This window comes from Mesitornis unicolor, unplaced genomic scaffold (assembly GCF_000695765.1).
Source record: "Mesitornis unicolor isolate BGI_N332 unplaced genomic scaffold, ASM69576v1 scaffold36706, whole genome shotgun sequence".
NCBI classification, from domain to species: Eukaryota; Metazoa; Chordata; class Aves; order Mesitornithiformes; family Mesitornithidae; genus Mesitornis; species Mesitornis unicolor.
In genome coordinates this window covers 24,064-42,565 of record NW_010192325.1, presented here as the reverse complement: position 1 = coordinate 42,565, position 18,502 = coordinate 24,064, and the positions used below count along the sequence as shown (strand labels likewise).

General features: G+C 37.3%; 2 protein-coding genes across 2 annotated transcripts; one reads left to right on the top strand and one right to left on the bottom strand.

Moving 5' to 3' along the window:
* Positions 1–882: 882 nt before the first annotated feature.
* Positions 883–4,998, bottom strand: GCNT7 (glucosaminyl (N-acetyl) transferase family member 7). Its single transcript, XM_010187052.1, has 4 exons — positions 4,745–4,998; positions 2,457–3,488; positions 1,883–1,978; positions 883–1,109 (listed from the first exon to the last, which is right to left on the bottom strand). The coding sequence occupies exons 2-4, from the start codon at positions 3,430–3,432 to the stop codon at positions 883–885; spliced, it is 1,299 nt and encodes a 432-aa protein (XP_010185354.1). The 5' UTR covers positions 3,433–3,488; positions 4,745–4,998.
* LOC104542671 (protein RTF2 homolog) lies at positions 3,798–18,346 on the top strand. The gene is made up of 5 exons (XM_010187053.1): positions 3,798–3,827; positions 11,973–12,086; positions 15,172–15,226; positions 15,310–15,402; positions 18,162–18,346. Exons 1-5 carry the CDS (start codon positions 3,798–3,800, stop codon positions 18,344–18,346), a joined length of 477 nt encoding a protein of 158 aa, XP_010185355.1.
* Positions 18,347–18,502: the final 156 nt, after the last annotated feature.

Genomic DNA, 18,502 nt, shown 5'->3' with positions numbered 1-18,502 from the left:
CATCCATCCACCTCGTTATAGCCTCGTAAAATGAAATGCTTGTCCTGGTTGCTGCTAGGTGTTATCTCCTATTGCTGCAGACTGTTGCAAGCTTCAGGGAAGTTTTGTTTCCCTCACTCAGGTACACTGGGATTGAAAGATGGCTTTTCACTGTTTTCCTTTGCTTCCTGGCCTCAAATTTCCTGTCTCCTTGCCCTAATCTCCTGCAGAGACTCAGAAACAGGGACTTAAAGGTGAACATGCACTGCAGGATCCCTACTACTGTTACTGGCACACCTCTCCTTTTCATTAGGAGCAAAGCTTGGGTAGTGTGAGAGTGATGTTGCCATGCTACACAATGAAATTAGAGATGCAGCTGGCCATGGAAAAAACAAACAACAGTGAAATGGACTGTGTCTGAAACTGGCTGGCACTTGCTTAACTACAAGCTCTGAAATTTTAGCATGAACCTCATTATTCAAAATAATCTATTTCATAAGACATACAGTAGACATGACTTTAACTTGTGCTCTTCATATTTTATCTTTGTTCAGTCATTGCTTCCATTTTATTATTTTCATACCAGTTAGTCCTTTTTTTTTTAGCTGCAAACATGACGAGTATCTGTTATTCCAGTTAAATAAATCACTTAAAGGATCATGAACTTCCCCCATGTTTTCAGTAAGTTACAGATTGAGACATGTCATTTTCTTTGAGAATTAACCATTAGCAGTTGATGCTCTTTATCTTTCTGTAATAAATAAAAACTAACTTTATTCACTGGCAGACCGGTAGTACAGTATTGTGCTTACCCTTATGCTGTAAAGCAGAGTGAAGTCTGTGATTAAAAACATTGATGGTTTCTGTCAGTATTTTGAACACTTGTTTACATGTTAGTTAAGCTCAAACATTGAGCTTCATGTTGAAATAGTTCTCTTCCTGAAAACGCCAGTGATCTTCAATGGGAACTTCTGCTTGGTGCAGTACTTTAAGCCTGTAGCGTCTCTCTAGGCAGTCCGTAACAAGTGGATATGTTGCAGGCTCAAACTTGTTGGCAAACAAATGGGGCGACTCAATAATCCACTGCAAATCCCCTAGTCCGTAGACACAAATGTCTCTGACGTAATGACCTGCAAAGACAAAGTGAAGGTATCTGAAAGCAGCAGAAAGCTGAACAGAACAATTTTTAAGAAGTAGTTTCAGTCTATAGTGTTACTAACAAAAATTAGATTTTGATTTCACATAAAGCATCATTGAAGTGTATCTGGAAGATAATGCTGGATTTTAAACATGAAGTCGAGGGTTTGGTTTTGTATTTAACACAAATGGATACATGTTACCTCCAGTTGTTTCATTAACAAGTTGCTCTGTTTAATATTGTGTCCTGTGGTTTGGCACCCTGTAGTTCTGATCTCTTACTTCTATGTGGATACCTGTTTGATCATGCAGTACTTTACTGTGCTCAGTTTATGCAGTTTGTTTGGGTTTTTTTGCATTCTTTCTATGTGGTCAGCACTATTCTCCTTTTTATTATTGTTCAAATTGAAAACATTTAACCCAATGTTGACGAAAGTATCTGACAAACATGCTTGTCCAGTCAAGCCCCTACTCTTCACTGAAAACTGATCAGTCAAGTTAATGCGCTGGTAATTGGAGGTTGAAAGAACGGCTGTCAGTATATGGATACTGTGACAATCTTTGCAAGAATATATAAAAAGCTATTTAGATTGGATACAGTGGAGTAATTTAGTAGGATGGCTTGCTGTTTTATTTGATACTTCCAAAATAAAATATATATGACCACTGTGGCACATTCAATAGCTAGCTTAAAGCACGGTACGTAATTTGCAATGAATGCTAGTCAGTGAATCAAGCTGGAGTTCACGATCAGAATTCACGCTACCTTTGCAGCCTTTGTGTATGGTTCCTTCTTGATCTTTCCATTTAATGGCTCGTATGTTTCCTTCCCAGTCTGCATTTGGTGTAGCCCCTGGAGCATCTTTAAAAACATAAAGTCCTGATAAGATTGCTTTCTACTTATGACAGGGAAAATTTTCATTGCTGGAGGCTTTTTAAATGTAGCCACCTTAAGTATTTATTTACAGATACTTACCTCATAACAACAGGCGTTGTTCTTAGTTTTATTACTTTTTTTTTATTACTCCTTGAGCATGAGCTTTTATGTAGGAAAAAAAAACACCCTACTCTTTTAATCAACATTTCTGTAGCCTCGTAGCTAACGATCTGCACCATAAATAGTACTTTTCTGAAATCAAGCTTAATTTGTCAGCTGTCAGGTGATGTGACTGTTTGAAAGGGCAGCATCAAGGCTGGTGAAACAATCATATTTACACAATGTAACTTGATTAAGTGGTGGTGTTAAGCTCTGAATTGGAACTCAGTAGCTCTCCATGACATAGATCTTACAATGCTGTTGGTCTAGAGGTTATTCATAGTAGAAATAACAGACATCTTACCCTTTAAACGATTCAGTGTGACCCAGTAGTGTTCATCTGGACTGTACGTGTCTCTCGACCATTCAAGCAAGTCTTTTGCACGTGCATCAGTCAGTGTAAACTCAACAAATTCTTTAGTGAGTATGTAATAGGCACTACCAAAATATATTGTCAAATTATACGGAGGTTTAGCTTTTATATTCTTTGTTGGATACACGTATGACATTCCAGAGTGTACATACTCTCTGTAACTAACTTGTGTCCTGTGTTTCATATGAAGAGGTTGGACTACCCCAGGAGTCATATTTTTACCATTCCATTTACTTTTGATGTATTGTATAATGTCTCTGTTTGTTTTAATGGGATAATCTTGACCACATAGATTAATAACATAATTCCACTGAATTTTGGAATGAACTAGATCTCTCATGCAATTAATATCAGCTTGTAATCTTGAAAATCCTGCATAAACAACATTTTCTCTCTTTGAGGAAATAAAAATATTTTCAAAGCAATTAACGATGTTTTGTACAGCAGCTTTATAATCTTTTGGTGACTTTTCATCAACATGTATACAGTAAATATTCTGAGGCATATAAATAGCTCTTAGCAGCTTTACAAACATTTCCAGCTCCTTGTGAATTGTGATAATGTATGCCAATGAGAAATTTCCTTCTTCATCTGACAGTGGCCTTGTGATAAAATGCAGTGTCTTCAAAACCGTGGAGCAGTTGCATGAAGTCTGAAGGCAGCTGAGTGTTTTAGGTTGGTAGGTAGTCTGACAAAGGTTTCCAATCTTAAAGGCAGCAGTTTTCCCCAGAAAAAGAGCTGAACAAAGTTCATCTGGGTAAAATCCACACTCTTCTATATTTGCATTAAATTTTTGTTCATTTGGCTCTTCAGAAAGTGTATTCTTCAGGTAGATGAAAGTGTAGATGAACATACAGACAGCAATGCACACTAAAAATCCTGATTTTGTTGCATCAAGCGGGCTCATCTTTTATTTTGCAGGTACTGTCTTCTCATTGTAGTTTAATTAAGCATTCAGATTATCTGAAAGGAAAAGTGAGATAAAGAGAAGGAGATGTCATCTATTAAAGTAAAAAAAGTTAGGTTAGTGATGCTTTTATAAATGTTGAAATTACTCCCTTTCCAGTTATTGGGAGGGGCTGTGTGTGTGCCCATGTGCGTACTCATGCCTTGGGGTACTCAGCCACTGGAGATGCTACTTGCAGACCTATGAAACTGTCTTTCTAGGACAAACAAAATTATCCAAAGAACCCAAAATGGCTTTTTACACTTTATTCCTTGAGCAAGAAGGGGCCTAGACCATCAAATAGGAGTTTCTTCTACTTGGAGGCAATGTGTGTGCCAGTAGGCGAGTCCAATGCCGTAGGCTGCTCAAGGCCTAGGTCTGAGCAGGGAGGATGCGTGAGCACTGTGTGCTAAGGGAGAGCTGCTGCTGAGATTTCCCGAAGGCCTGGGAAACCTTGAGTTCTGCTGGAGGACCAGAACTCAGTAAATTAAATCAGCAGAAAATGTATTAAATAAACAAAAGGAAGAGACAAAATTGTAATCCGCAAAATACACTGATTTTTATCCTTATAAAGTCAGCAAATGTTTCTGACTCTGAGAGATTTATTTTTTTTCCTCTCTGACATCTTTGTATTAGTGCTCTGGAAAACAGAACGTGCAGACAACACTCACTTCTTATTTTTAGCATCTGTGCGTATCCTGAGATAAGTGCACTGCCAGTATTAACATTCAGAGATAACTCTGTACTTTACATCAGCCTTGGCATAGGAGTTTTTCCATTGTGATTTTTTTCCCTTGTGTATACCTTGTTGAAAAGTCAGAGGAATGAGTGCACCAGTCCTGATTTAAAGAGAATTAGTTTTCTCTTATTTTATTCAATTAACTTGTTTTTAACAATATTTGTATTTCACCTGAAAATATTTCATGCTTTGCAGTTGTCAACATCACGAACATATTTATTCTTGTATAGGAACAGAGAAGATGCATATTTTTATAAAGGTAGTTTCTTTATAGGAATGCTGTTCTGGTTAGAAGGCTCTACATTTTCACTAGAAAGAAGTGGAAAATACTTTGAAAATGAAAACTCAGTACACATCTGTCTTAGAAGCCTGAAAATAAAGAGGGCATTGTAGTTAAAGTAGAAATGAAGCATAGAATTTAATAAGCATTAAAAATACAGAATTTGAACGAAGGGAATGGGTACTCTATAATACCACAATTTTAAAATCTTATTAGGCTGTTGGGAAATAATGTGTTTATCTTACTGTCCTTACTGGTATGTACTGGATTTCATGCTGGAAGAGCGGCTCTTTTCCACTTAGCATTCCAGGAAGTGGAGTTGCACATTAGGTGGACGGTTCATCCATTTTGCTTGTGTTCTATCAGCAGTGCTCTTCAGTCTGTCTTGAACGCATAGGCCAAAGAAAAACATCAGGAAATCAGGTCCCAGAAGAGTATTTTTTTCTTCACAGCTCCCAAGGGATGCATTTACTGGGTAAACAAGCTTGAAGCAAGTCTTTCATCCATTTGAACAAAACACTGGATATCAAATCCATGTCAGCCTTTCAATATTGTGCAGAAAGGAGGAGAAAAGGAAAGCCACTGAAAGGTGGGAGCCAGGAAAATGAAATACCCCAGTGCTGTAGCCTGCACCAGCTGGCTCCCAGGGCCGAGAATAGATTTGCATAAGGGCCATGATGTACCCAATAGCAGAAGTTGGGGACAGGGAGGGTCTGATAGGGAAGCACTGATTTTTGTGGACCTAGAGTCAGAAAATCTGTCTTATTCTGAGTGAATAATTGCAGGAGGAGCATTGAGGTTGCTCTGAATTAGTGAGGGTGATGTGGTACATCACAGGAAGGTTCATTTTGGACACAAGAGTTACATTGAAGATACCGGGCAGTTACATAAATACTTGGGGCTTTATGCGTGCTTAGAATATAGAACATCTGTACAGAATGAGCATGCTTGTCAGGTTTTTTTTCATTAAATAAGTCTTTGTGGACAGGTTGCAAAGGAGAGTTCCTTAGGGAACCAAGCTATAACCTGTTTCATACACTTACATTTTTTTATGACTCTTCAAATAGTAGCTTCCAGGGATGTTTCAGGTTGTTAAATGGATTTACTATTAATTTCTCCTCTTGAACTGCTTGGCACCTAGAAGCTGTATTTTATATGGCAGCATAAAAGTGCACAAACACCCCATTACCAGGTAAGAAGAAACAATTCCTTCTCCAGTGTTAACATGATTCTGGAGAGTGACTAAATGATGAAGCCTTGCCTACGAGAACAGAATTTGACATCTTTGAGCACCAGGGTATGTTACAGAATGAAAACATTGGTTTTCTGTTAGTGTTTTACCAGATTTGGAGCTAAAATTGCAGGTGTTGGTCCCATTGTATATGAAATCTGCCACTTAGCAATCAAGCAATCAAGCCCCTGTGTTACTGTCTGCTGCCAAGGACTATGCTACCGTATTTTCTCCTGTCCTTGAAGAGCAAGATATCGTACTGTTGAAGATCCACTGTCCAGGCATAACCCAGTCAGTGCTGAATTTGCCCTTTAGTTTGATTATGCAAGAGTATCATTATAGGTTTTTATTGTTATCAGAATCTCTCTCTGAAACTCAGCTTTTTTGATGTTATGGATAGGTTGTCTAAATCTGGAGGATGGAGTTGTTTTAATTTTTAAAAGTGCCAACAGCAGTGTTTGACATTCTTAAAAACACAAAAAAAAAAACCACCAAAAAAACCCCTGCTTGTAGAGAGTTTCAAGCACCTTTGGGGCTGTTTTTATGGGTATTACTTAACAGGAGATTGTTGTTGCAAGCCAAAGCTACTCCATCTCAATTAAAAAGGTAAACTCTAAAGAAAAGTGGAATTATGTTTATGCAAGAGAAATACTATCTCAGTTCATCAAGACCCCACTAGCTAGATACTTTGCTGTGCATTTCATAGTAACAAATCATTTTACTAGCCACTGTTTCTTCCTACCATAGGATTTTGAACTGCAACATTGCACCTCTAAATATTCTGTCTGTCCTCTTTGTATTTGTTTAATATGAATGTTTAGATAAAATTTAGTTTGTATGACTTCATAATTCAGTGAAGCAAATGACTTAGGAATACTTCATCTTCTAATAAAATTGTTAGAAAGTGTTAACTCCTTGTTATCAAATCTTATGTCTGTTTTTATCTGAAAGGTGTTTTGCAGGCATTACTGGAGACATTTTATAAGCGAGTCAATACTCGGTGCCCTAAAAACTGAATGTTAAAATTGGCGCTTTTAACAGCTTTTTACTTTGCTTTAATTTGCTTTTTCCTTCAGCCTGGGTAAGTATGCAGAGTCTGCTTCTGTGTTGTGACACACATCAAGTAAAAGAAAAAATTTCTTCATCAAACCCAATTAATACTGCTGTAGAAAATTCAAATAATTCTGACTTAAGCATATTGCACTGGTATTTACTAACACATATTAAAGAGATTTAAGGAGGTTTACCTGTTTGTAATTTTTTCTGGTTTGCCGGTTCGGTGTTTTTTTCTTGCGTAGTGTGTTTGACCTCATAACAATTTAAGACAGATAGTATGCAAGCTATTTAAACTATTAAGTTATAGGGCTGTACAAAAATTAAGTTACTTGCAACAGAGCATAACAAGTATTAATAAATACTGTGATTTTTATGATACAAACAACACTGGCAGTAGTGACCTCCACCCTATGGTGCATCTGTTACAAAGTTAAAAAAAAAAATTACCCTTATTTCAGATTTGAGTATTTTTTAAATTGAAATGCTCTTTTTGAAGTGAAAGTACTTGTCACTTTACAAAAAATAAAACGTGTTGTGTTTTAATAAAAGAAAAGTAAAAACCTGAAGTCCTACAATGTAATTTATTCAGTCTTACCTTGTGCAAAATTAGCCGGGAGACGGCAGCATAATAAAAATAAATATTATCCCATTGTCCTTCAGCAAAATTCAGGCAGCGTTCTTCATCCTGTCGCTTGTGTGGAAATCTGGCATAAGTAAAAGGGGTTAAACATTAACATGAATGTTTTCATTTAAGACTTCATCTGGCTTCCCGCAATGCTTAGCATATTTATTCTGCAGTAATGCTGTTTAGCTTCAGAATGTCCTCTGCCTCACAATAATGAGAGAAAACTTGAGCTGCTCCACATTTCTGTTGCCACTCCTCTGAGACAGCCTTTAAAGGGCTGAAATCAGACTTTTAAATATGTAGAGTACGTTTCTGATTATTATAAATAGAGTTGCTTTACCTCAGAGGCTTTAACCTCTGCACTGCTAACAGAGCATGCTGGATGATGAGAACTGGAAAGGAAACGAACCTTCTCCTCCTCCTCCTCCCCCGGTTCTTAACTGTTTGCTTGCTGAAACTTTCCAATTTGCAGCAAGTAAGTATAGCAAAGAATTGCCTCTGGTCACTTCTAGTAGCTGGAAGCTTTAAATTTAATAAATATCTCCTTCTGAAACTGAGTGTTTACTGTCTTACTACTCTTATAAAGGTTATTGGGAGTTTTCAATAACTGAAAAATTAACAGCTTCAATTTACTGGAATTAGGAAGCCTAGGGAGTAAGAAAGCTGATGTATTTTGGACACGTTCAGATAAAAATAGCATGTTGGGTAGAAATAAATAGAGAGAAAACCTCAAAGTAAATTAAGGCACAGCTGCAGGTATGGCAGATACAAAATTATCATTGACTTTAAGGGAAGCTCTGTAAGTAGAGGCTTCTGCTTGAACTGCGTTTCTGTAGTAGGTGCTACAACTTCAGAGTGAAAGTTCACGTTCTGGGAATTACGATACTGGGGACTTTCCACTCTTCCCAGGTTGTCATCTCCTCTTTGCCTCGTTTTTTATCTGAGTAGGGTGGCAATGTCAAAATCTGTGTTCATCAAATCTTACACTACTGAACTTCTAATTAATAAACCTTTGGAAGAGTATCTCTTAAAACATATTCTTAGTCAGCTGTTACAGGACAATAATCTTTACTACATGAGCGTGCGTGGCTGGTAAATGAGTGGTGATATGGTCCTTGGTAGAACAGGATGCCTGGTCAATCCTCTTTGTAAATACTGCCCTGTTTAAAGAGGGACAGGCGAGTTGTGGCCATACCTGTTCCATAGTCTGGTGGGAATTGTTTTGGAGAAGTATTCATGTCTTTATGCATTTCCTAGTAACGGTCATCTTTAGGAGGGCTGCAGGAGTTAACTCTTACTGTTTATAATTTGGGAAAGAGGTTTCAGAGGCATTTAGTGTCTTGCAAGACATTAAACCATAACATTGATGTAAACATTTAGATACGGAAATGTATTTGCCTTCAGTTTATTTGTGTTATATTAAGACTGGAGTAGTCATGGATGGAACTACATCTTAGAGGTTGTACAAGATAATAATCATCACTCTAGCAAAAGTAATTTACAGCAAGAAATGAGCTACAACCATGCTCTTATGTACCTGAAACTTAAGAAGAAACTGTAAACTTAAGAATTCAGGAAATCATCTTAAACTAAGATTTCATTACTACTGATAAAACACCCTTGTATTTTATTTTCTGAAAAAGATAAGAAATTATTCTACCATATTAGAATGACATGAGATTTAGAAGGTCTTAATTATTTGAAGAAGTAATTTTGCTATTTCTTTTACTGGTTTAGATTTAAAAGATTATATTTATGCCTAAGCTAAAATGTCATTTACAGCTCATAATACCTTTATTGTTCTTATCAATTTAAGTCTTCTGGTTGTTTTTAGATTTAGTTTCTTGTAAAGTTGATTTTTTGTCTGTGTATGTATGTATATACACAAGGGATATGTAGGATACATAAATTGATGAGTATCAGACTTTGAAGACTTTTTGATCATACCTGTACACCCTTTAAATAATTCATTGATGCAAGCATGTTAAGCCATTTAGATAAAAAGTTTTGAATATGCTTTTATTGGACCCTGAAAGGGCTTTTAGACAAAAGTCTTGCTGCTTGTCCAGCATCCTTCAGTTCGGATCCCATTCTTCAATTACAGACTGCATCTTGCAGCCAGATCTGCAAGCTGCTGTTCTAAGGTTTTTGTCTGCTGCAGAGTAGTTTTCAAGTTCAGTCTCATTTAGAAAGGTCCTGCAAAAACATCAAGGAACTACAGCAAGTACCTTCGTATGTATTTGAAGTCCCAATATAAACAAGGTACAGCCAGGGAGACCCTGGGATATCGTAAAGCAAACATCTGCCCCAGAAGACCTTCATCAGAGGGAACAATCTTTCTGAATTTGCAAAACTGAAATTCATGTCAGCATTTCAGAATGTTGAAATAACAATATTTCCTTTTTTACATGAAGGTGCAGTGAGCTTTTTAAAAAAAGTTAAAAAATCAGAACTAAAGCTTTGCATCCAGTAGTAGTGGCAATTTAAAAAGTTTGATTCACGTGTATGGTGCAACGACAAATCGTACTTACTGGAGTCAGTGAAACCTGGAAAGGTGGAGTTGGTTTGGTGCCTATGACTTGCTGTACTTAAAGTATGTTTGGAAGAGCATGGTCTCTAATGTAATCCAGCTATTGTAATATCTGTTTCAGTGAAGGGACCACAGTCATTTCCCCATTTCTTGTAAATACTTTTCATTTTAGAACAGTTCCACCTGTGTTTTCCAGATGGAAACCTGGATTTGCTTACTTTTTCAAAATGCAACATTTATTGAAATTAGAGTCCTTTGACGTGAACTTTTACTTGTAGGAAATGTCTGCGCTTTTTTGTATGCTTTATAGAATATTTTTTAAAATTATTGCAGAAATTACTTTTTAAACCACAAGCCATTAGAGAGTGCCAGTCTTCTGTACTGTATTTGGAAAACACCCCACTAGAAATGACTGTGTAGTGCTTCCCCAGAATCCTGACAGCTGCCACTTGCTCCTGCCTCATGGAGACGGATTGCCTGGCTTGGTTTTCTAGACTGCTCGCTTGCAAGTGTTTGAGATCATACCAAGCTGCTGTTTCTAACACTAGCTCATTGAGTAGCAATGGAAAAGTCAGGCTACTCACCCATTTCTTATGTGTGACTTATTCTGCCTGACTTATTACCATGTGCCTCTATAACCCCTGCTGCTGCTTCATAATTTCTCTGACCACTTGTGTTCAGATTCAGTTTTTAAACTGTTCATCACTTGAGCAGACTGTAGTCAAAGTCCTGTCCATATGTCCTTTCATTTGGTTAATTCCTACTGCAAATGCATGAGTAACCTTTCTAAACCTTTGTTTAGAAAACAGAAGAGTAATGAGAGAGGCAGGATTATAAACAAATCTTGCAGATTAACAGAAAGCTTCTGGATTTAACAAAATAACAGGAAAAAGAAAAGAAATTGAGATCTTAGAACAAGAAAACATCACAGTCAGTGTGCTGGCTTCACCAAATGATTGAAGCATGTGGAATTACATGATGCACTTTACATGCATTATCCAGATTAATTTATAAATGTACTTTGAAACTTGGTGGTGTTTAATAAATCAGATGAAGGATAATGAGATGGCAAGGCTGTGTTAACGAATGATCCCTTTTTTCCCCCATAGTAATTAAAAAATTGTTAATAATACTTAAAAAAAAATAAAACAAATAAAAACCAAACAAACAGAACGGGATTTCCTGTCTAGCTGTTGGGAAGAAAAAGTCCCTGATGCTGTCTGATCTACACGTAGATGAATAACACCTTTGGTGTTGGCCCTTATCACTGTAGAGGAACTGCTCCTATCAGTTGTTGTTTAATGTTTTACTAAGTTGAAAGACAAATTCTAGAGGGAAATGGCATAATGCCTGAATCTTAATCAAATGTATTCATAACAAAAAAAAATCAGAAAGTACTTCAGTGTTTTGAGTTTTAACTGTGAGGTTCAGAAAATTGAGGAGATTCTAGTTAAGACTCTCTTTAATCCAGTCGCTGTACAATTTATGATTATCAAACAAGGAACCCATGAATAGAAAATACACAATGGGATCTTTTTTTTTAAAGGAAAAAAACTAGTTGAATGGTGTTTCCAATGGACTGATAGTGAAATAAATACTCAATTTCCATAGCCTTATTGCTTGGAATAGTGCTTTGAAGAAGAACCAAATATTTTCATATTTCTGAAAATCTTTTAGAGTTTGCTGTGCAGATTGATATGTGAGCTGCTTTTAAATGTGGTTATCAAAAGTTTACGATTCACTAGCAAGACAATTTTTTATTCCCCCTTTTTGCGAAGGGGGATGCTGTCAATCAGGATTATTTTGCTCTGTGGTAAAATCAATTCAGATTTTTCCTTTGACATTTTAAGTGAGAAGATGTATTACACTGTCTTAAAAGAGAATGATTGGAAAAGATGCAGTGGCAAGGGGAAGGATTGGAGAGTTCCTTGGAGAGCTTAAACACAGTATTGGTTCTAACAAAGGTTCACCTGCATAAAGACCTGGGGAAAAAATACCGATTTTGTCTTCCTTTTTTTTTTTCCTTTTCTTTTCTTGAAGTGCGGTGTTCCCTTTCAAGAGGAAGACGTGATTATCCTTAATGGCAATAAGGAAGATGTGGAAGTATTGAAGAAAAGGATGGAGGAGAGGAGACTTAAAAGCAAATTGGAAAAGGTAATATTTTTTCACAGTGTTTAAAACAAAATTGAAAGAATTCTTGTCTGTAATGCAATCTGCTCTTAGCTTGCGTAGTTTTGTCTGCCAATCTTTATGCAGATGGGAGGATTTCCACAGTAAGCTGTGTTGTACTTCAGTGCTACTTTTCAAAGTAATGAGATTGTATGCCTATTTTGCTAACAGCATATTGAAGTTGTATGTACTGAAACTTTCTTTTCACTTGCAGGCATAGTGCTCTGAAAGTCACAGAATTCATTGCTATGGGTAAAATGAACAGGGTGCCAGCTATGCTTCAGGTTTTTCTTGGAACAGAGAGCTTGTATTAGTTAATTCTAGCAATGAGCAAAATCTTCCCTGTATTTCATACTGTAGTTCCTGATGGCAGGTTATTAAGTTTTTGATCTCCAAGTATCCTCTACTAGTCACTGTCAGGAACACAACACTGAAGCGTGTAGGTTCCGGGTCTGATTTTGTGAGACTGTTGTTTGGAAATGTTGTCATGTTTTGTGGTTCTTACAGTCCTGAGTGATTACTGGCGATGCAAATTCCCACCGTACTGCTGAGGTCTTGCATTTTGATTTTGGTTTTTGGGTTTTTTTTTCAATCTGACCAGGCAGATTGCCATGGAAATGAAGTCACTGCAGCTCTACTACATACTCTAGTGTAGACTACTGCTCTGAAGCAGTAGCTGTTCTGTGGTAGTGTGCTGTCAAATGACAGTTCTGCACATGGGACTTTTTTCAGCATTGCTATTTTTTCTCAACTGGCATTGCTAGTCTGGAGGATGACAAAGCAAGCAAAAATTTTAGTGTTGACTGGGTCCAGAGTGCAGACAGATTTAGTAGAATATCAAGTATGAATCATCGTCTGACGCTTGCAGCATCTGAGACTTTAGATGGAGGTTGATCATCTCACCCCTATTACTGCACTTGATTTTTGTTTGCCTCTACATTTAGATGGCATATAAATCTTTTCCTAGATTCTTTCTGAACAAATACTTGTTTACTTACCAGCAAGCATATGACTCCTTCTCATCATAGCGTCTTTATTCACCTGCACCAATACAGCATCACTGGGCCTGGGCAATAAAAGAAAAGGGTGGTTACCCACAGAAATCCTACTGTTCTGTTTCCTTCTGTTCGTAACCTCTGCACTCAGTGTCCTATAGCTTCTGGCATGAGAGCACTACCGGAAATCTTACGCTGCCTTGTCAGATGGTTGGATTTTTTTTTTCTTTTTTTTTTTTTTTCAGTACTTTGTAATTAAATGTTTGAAATCCTTTTAAAAATAATTTGATTATAGGATATTGCACTCAATTTTCATTAGGAAGTTTACCCTAACAAAGCTTCTATAAAGCTTCTTTGGTCCAGATAATCTGGAATAGTCTGAAAGTTGGTGCTGTCCCCAGTTTCTGCACAACAGAGGAGAGGTACTGAAGTGTGCTGAGCACTTGTGTCTCTCACGGTGTCAGTACAGTCGCTCATGGTGGCAGACAAAAGGAAATCATGCCTTGGTCTTTGAGCTCTATGTGCCTTGGGTGAATATGCAAATATTTTTTATTTGTTTAGTTGAGACTTACATTACAGGTAGGTACAGTATTTGCAAATCTCTCAGCAGGCCTCTTGCATTTCATCCTGTAGTTCTGATGGGTTTTTTGCAGTTCTCCCGTGCCTTGCTGCACCAGCTGATCTTTTTGCAGCCAGAACTGGTCTTCTCTGCTGTCACTGGCACTGTGCACCTGAGGTCTATGAGCTCCAGTCCCAGTATCAGAAGACAGTTTCTAGTTTGGCTTCTGTTGGCGCTGCTGTTCAAAGCTCTTCCTCAGTTCTTTCTTTCAGCTCGGCTAACTAAGTGGACCTACTGTATTTGGAGCAGTAAGCACAAACTCCTTTTCTTTATACCCATTAGACAAAACATAAGGAAGATAGCACTGGTGTGAAAAATTGCTCAAGCTCATCTATGTCGTATGTGCCCATGATGAAATAGAGATATATTCATTATGTAAAATATCTATGCAGATGTATATTTACCAACATCTCATCATTCAGAAGCCAGATATTGGGAGGAAACTCTTCTTTGTAATCCCTTCTATAATAAAGGTGAAAGCACCCTGAGAAGAGGTGTACACTGAAGGGTGCCAGGAGAGCCCAGTTGCTTGTAGTGTAGTAACCCTCTGCCACCACCTCCTGGCTAAGCTTTGCAGCAACATGTGGCGTGGCATTTTTCTCCTCAAGCATTAATCATGTGCTTGACAGCATGAGTTCTCCTAATATTTATAACACATTTACATATGTTTATTTTCTTGTAGTTTCTGTAGCTTTCTTGAAATACATACACATTCTGAATGTATACAGAGTCATCTTTTGTGATAATAACGCCAATGATTGTTCTAATACATCTTTCTTTTTCAGCTTGGCATTTATATAATCAAAGCCAATAATGCAATTCTTGTTGCTGTTGTCTAGGGGGTTTTTTTGCTTTGTTTTGTTTTGTTTTTAATCTGGACAAACATAAGTTAACTTGGAAAATCTGGGCCACAGATGCTTTAAAAAAATTTAGATTAACTATTTGTGTCTCTTCTTCCTAAGTAGTCCTTCAAGAAAGGGCCCAGTTACTGGAAGTTAACCCACAAGGAATTTTCTGTTAACTAAATAAAATTAAGTGGATATGAGGTGCAGGATTATTCTGAAATTTTTATTGGAAATGTCTTTATTCATACCAGTTAACTGTGTCATGTTTAATACCATCCAGCATAGTGTCCTGCCATGTGGGTTCAGAGTATCAGATTGTCTTAATGATGATAACACTCGCATCCCCTGAAAAGTAAACAGTCCAGAATACCACATCCAGACAGTTTAGTTCTGACCTGCACAATTTCCTTTAAGCTGTCTTCAAGGTTCCCAAAGTTATTATTTTTCCACATAGCAATAATACCAAAAGTGTGGAGCAGTGCTGGGAAAGGAAGAGTTCCACTGTGCAGGACATAAGAGTGTACTGAATGGAATCGTGTGCCTATCAAATACCAGGTGGGAATTGTACATCCTTTCAGCACGTTACCAGATTTCTGCTTGTGTTGTTTCAGAAATCAAAGAAATGCAAGCCAGCAGAATCGGCTTCTCGGCAAGATCCCGCTGCAGGTAATGCCACAGCTACAAAATGTCTGTAACCTTCTGAGTCATGAAGCAGATTCGTGATTTTTTTATTTTTTTTTCTTTCATAGATGCTCCAGGTCCATCAAAGGCTAAGAATGGAAAGGATTGTATCAATTCCAGTTCTGGGAAAAAGAGGCAGATTATCTTCACCAAAAGTTCAGGTTGGTGGTTTTTTTATAAACATGAAAAAAGTGAACAAATAGTTCTGCTTTGAACAATATTGTAGAAGGGATCCTTCTTTGGCTCTTTTATACCAGAGCTTTTTGGAAACTACCCTCTCACTTCCAATGTGTTATTGCACCCAGTTTGCCCGAAGAACTTCTTTAGCTAGAACTTTTGAACTTGTGTTTCAAATGTGATCTCTTGTACATATGAGCACAGGGGTTAAGCAGTATCAGTTAAAAACTAGAGATTAACACTGAATTTTAAAAATTACTTGCTTTTACTCTCGCCCATTTAAGAAAAGTTTAAATCTGTCTGTTGCTTCAACTGTATCACCCACCCCAAAAGTATTCTTTTCCTGCTCTATGCTTCTCTGTATTCTTAGTTCCGCCTGTTTTCTCTTTCAAACTTCCTCACAGTATATCTTAATTTATTATCTTTCTCAGTAATAAAAGGTCAACTTCTGTCTTTAAGGGAGCCGTAATGTCATGGCTCACTTCTTCAAAGAACACCCTCTTTGTCCTAAAAGGCTGCCTTTCCAGGCTGGAGTAGGAAGCTGCCTCATGAACATGCACAAAGCTCCTTGTTCAGTAGAAACTGTAGTCAGTTTAACTTTTTCTTAAAACAGAGCTTTGCTTTACAATCTGCAAAGTCTAAAACTGACTCTGCAGAAAGTGTGCAAGGGCTTCTATTTGTCTGGTTTTCCTTATTCTGCTCAGTTTGCTTTTGTCCCATCCTGCTAGCACTCGTCCTGTACTTGGAGCAGATAGTCCATAGAGTAGGGACTGACTTTTTGTTATACTTTCACAAAATACCTAAAACAAGGTCTCTACTCATGCGTGTGACTGGCAACTGCTGTAGTGATGCAGATAACTAATAAAAATAATAAATACTTTTCACGACATTGCATTTTTTTCACTGTGAAGTAAGCCAGATTTGCTTGTTCACGTTATTCCAAGATTACTTTAAGTTGGTGGGAGTCAACTTGAATAACGAGAACAGAGATTCTTATTCACAGAGTGAGGTAGTCGACGGTTTGAGGTATCTGTTTTATTGGTAGTGTGAGGAGAATCAGTAGTCGTCTTCCTGAAGTAGAAGTGGTCAAAAAAATCCATTATAGCAGTTTATTTCAGTGAATTGTATTAAAATGTCCCAGGGTGATGACTTTTAATCCTTCATTTTAGCAGCTAGGTTGCTGTGTGTCACTGGGAGCAGTGGAATGTGACTTCAGGATCTACTGATGTACCTACAGTACCTCATAGTCAGGCAGCTATGAGTAAGCTTGGCAGTCCTTTAATCTGAATGATGGTGCCCTCTCTTTAGGTAATATATAGTATCTTAGTTGATGTCTCCAATTCATACTGGTGTTTTCATCAGAACTATTAAGAATTGGCACATTTTTAAAGTCAGTCTGAGGTTTTGAGGTGAAGTATTCAATCATGTGCATTACAGCCACAGAAAAAGTCAATATAATTTGTTTGAAGAATCCGAGAATAGTTAAATAATGAACTGTAGATAAACTATGTGAGAAGCTGAGAGTATTTCCATCAGAAATACCTTACCTGCCCCCTACTGTCTGTTTTTATAAAGGATAGACTAAAAATATTGATGATTGCTTTTGGATGTTTAGGAACCTGGTAATTCTCAGGAAGTTTGATGTGTTTTTGTTTTCCAAGAGTGTGAAGAAAAAAATATACCTTTTGAAATGTCAGGTCATTGGTTTATGTTTCAGGCAGCAGTTATATTGACTAGCAAGAGAAAAAGAGGAGAAAGGGAAAAATGAAGAAAAAAAATCCATGAACTGAGGAATGGCAGTAGCATAGGAATTAATTTGTGAACATGGCACCCTAAGGTTTCTGGACTTGCAGCACATGAGTTCATTCTGTCAAACTGAGTGTTTGGTAATTCTTTCCAGACAACTATTAGTGGCATTAAAAGCAGCATTCTCCAAATATAAAAACGATCTGATCTATGATGATGTAGAATTACACGTGTAACTCCTGTGACTCCATGCAGAAATCAGTTACGTGCATTTTCGGACAGGCTCCCTAGTAGCTATTTACATGCCATTGTGTCCAAGTTAAACTGAGTATGTAGTTTTTGCAGACTTCTGTGTATTCATTTCTTCACACAAGAAACTTGGCACACACTTCAACTTTGGAGAAGATTAAGTTGTTGTTAAGAAGGAGAAGGAGGGGCAGGCTGTAGCAGTACATAAAATACACTGTGAGAGATGGTGTCAGAAAGAGAGGGATGAGCATTTTTCTATCCCAAATATAAAATGATGCAGACCATTGTTATTGGTCATAAATGACTTTGCAAAGAATAAAGGGAGGAGATGGATTCCCCAGGGACGGAATGTCACAAGCTCAGCTTTTGTCATTTGATAGCTAATTTCCAAACAGTACTTCAGGGTGGGGGAATACTTTCATGTTTCTTTCTCAAGACTGGAGTTCAGAGCCATTCTTCACTTGCAAGGGTAAATGTTGTCAGTACTGAATTACAGTGCAAGGGTTTACACAAGAAAATTTAGAAATCCAAGATTTCTAAATGCATCTTGAGCACAAATTCAGAAACTAGCAACATGTTTGCTATTGAGTACAATTATGGGATGTATTTGTGATAGCCCTGAAAAAATGTGTGTGCTTCATCTCTGTACACATTATTTTTGAAATAACTTTATCCATCTTTATTTAAATAGTTTTCTCAACTCTAAGTTGTTAATGCATGCTTCATTCTATTCCTTTTTTTCTAGCAGATAATGGAAATCCATCTGTACCAGGAAAAGTCAGTAAGGCTGCTTCTACTACCACGAAGAGATCCATTGCAGACAGCGAGGAGAAATCCGAGGCGTACAAATCTATTTTTACATCACACAGCTCAGCAAAACGTTCAAAGGAGGAGTGTTCCAATTGGGTTACTCACACAGCGTACTACTTCTGAAACAATGATGGGCCTGATCGCAACATTCATTACTGTTTTCGTTCCCTAAGGCTTTCTCTGTACAACTCTGATCCAGAACTTTTGTTGTAATCTGATGTTATCTGGATTTGTTACATTTGTAAGTTGTTTATAAGCTTGTGAATAGCTAATGGACTT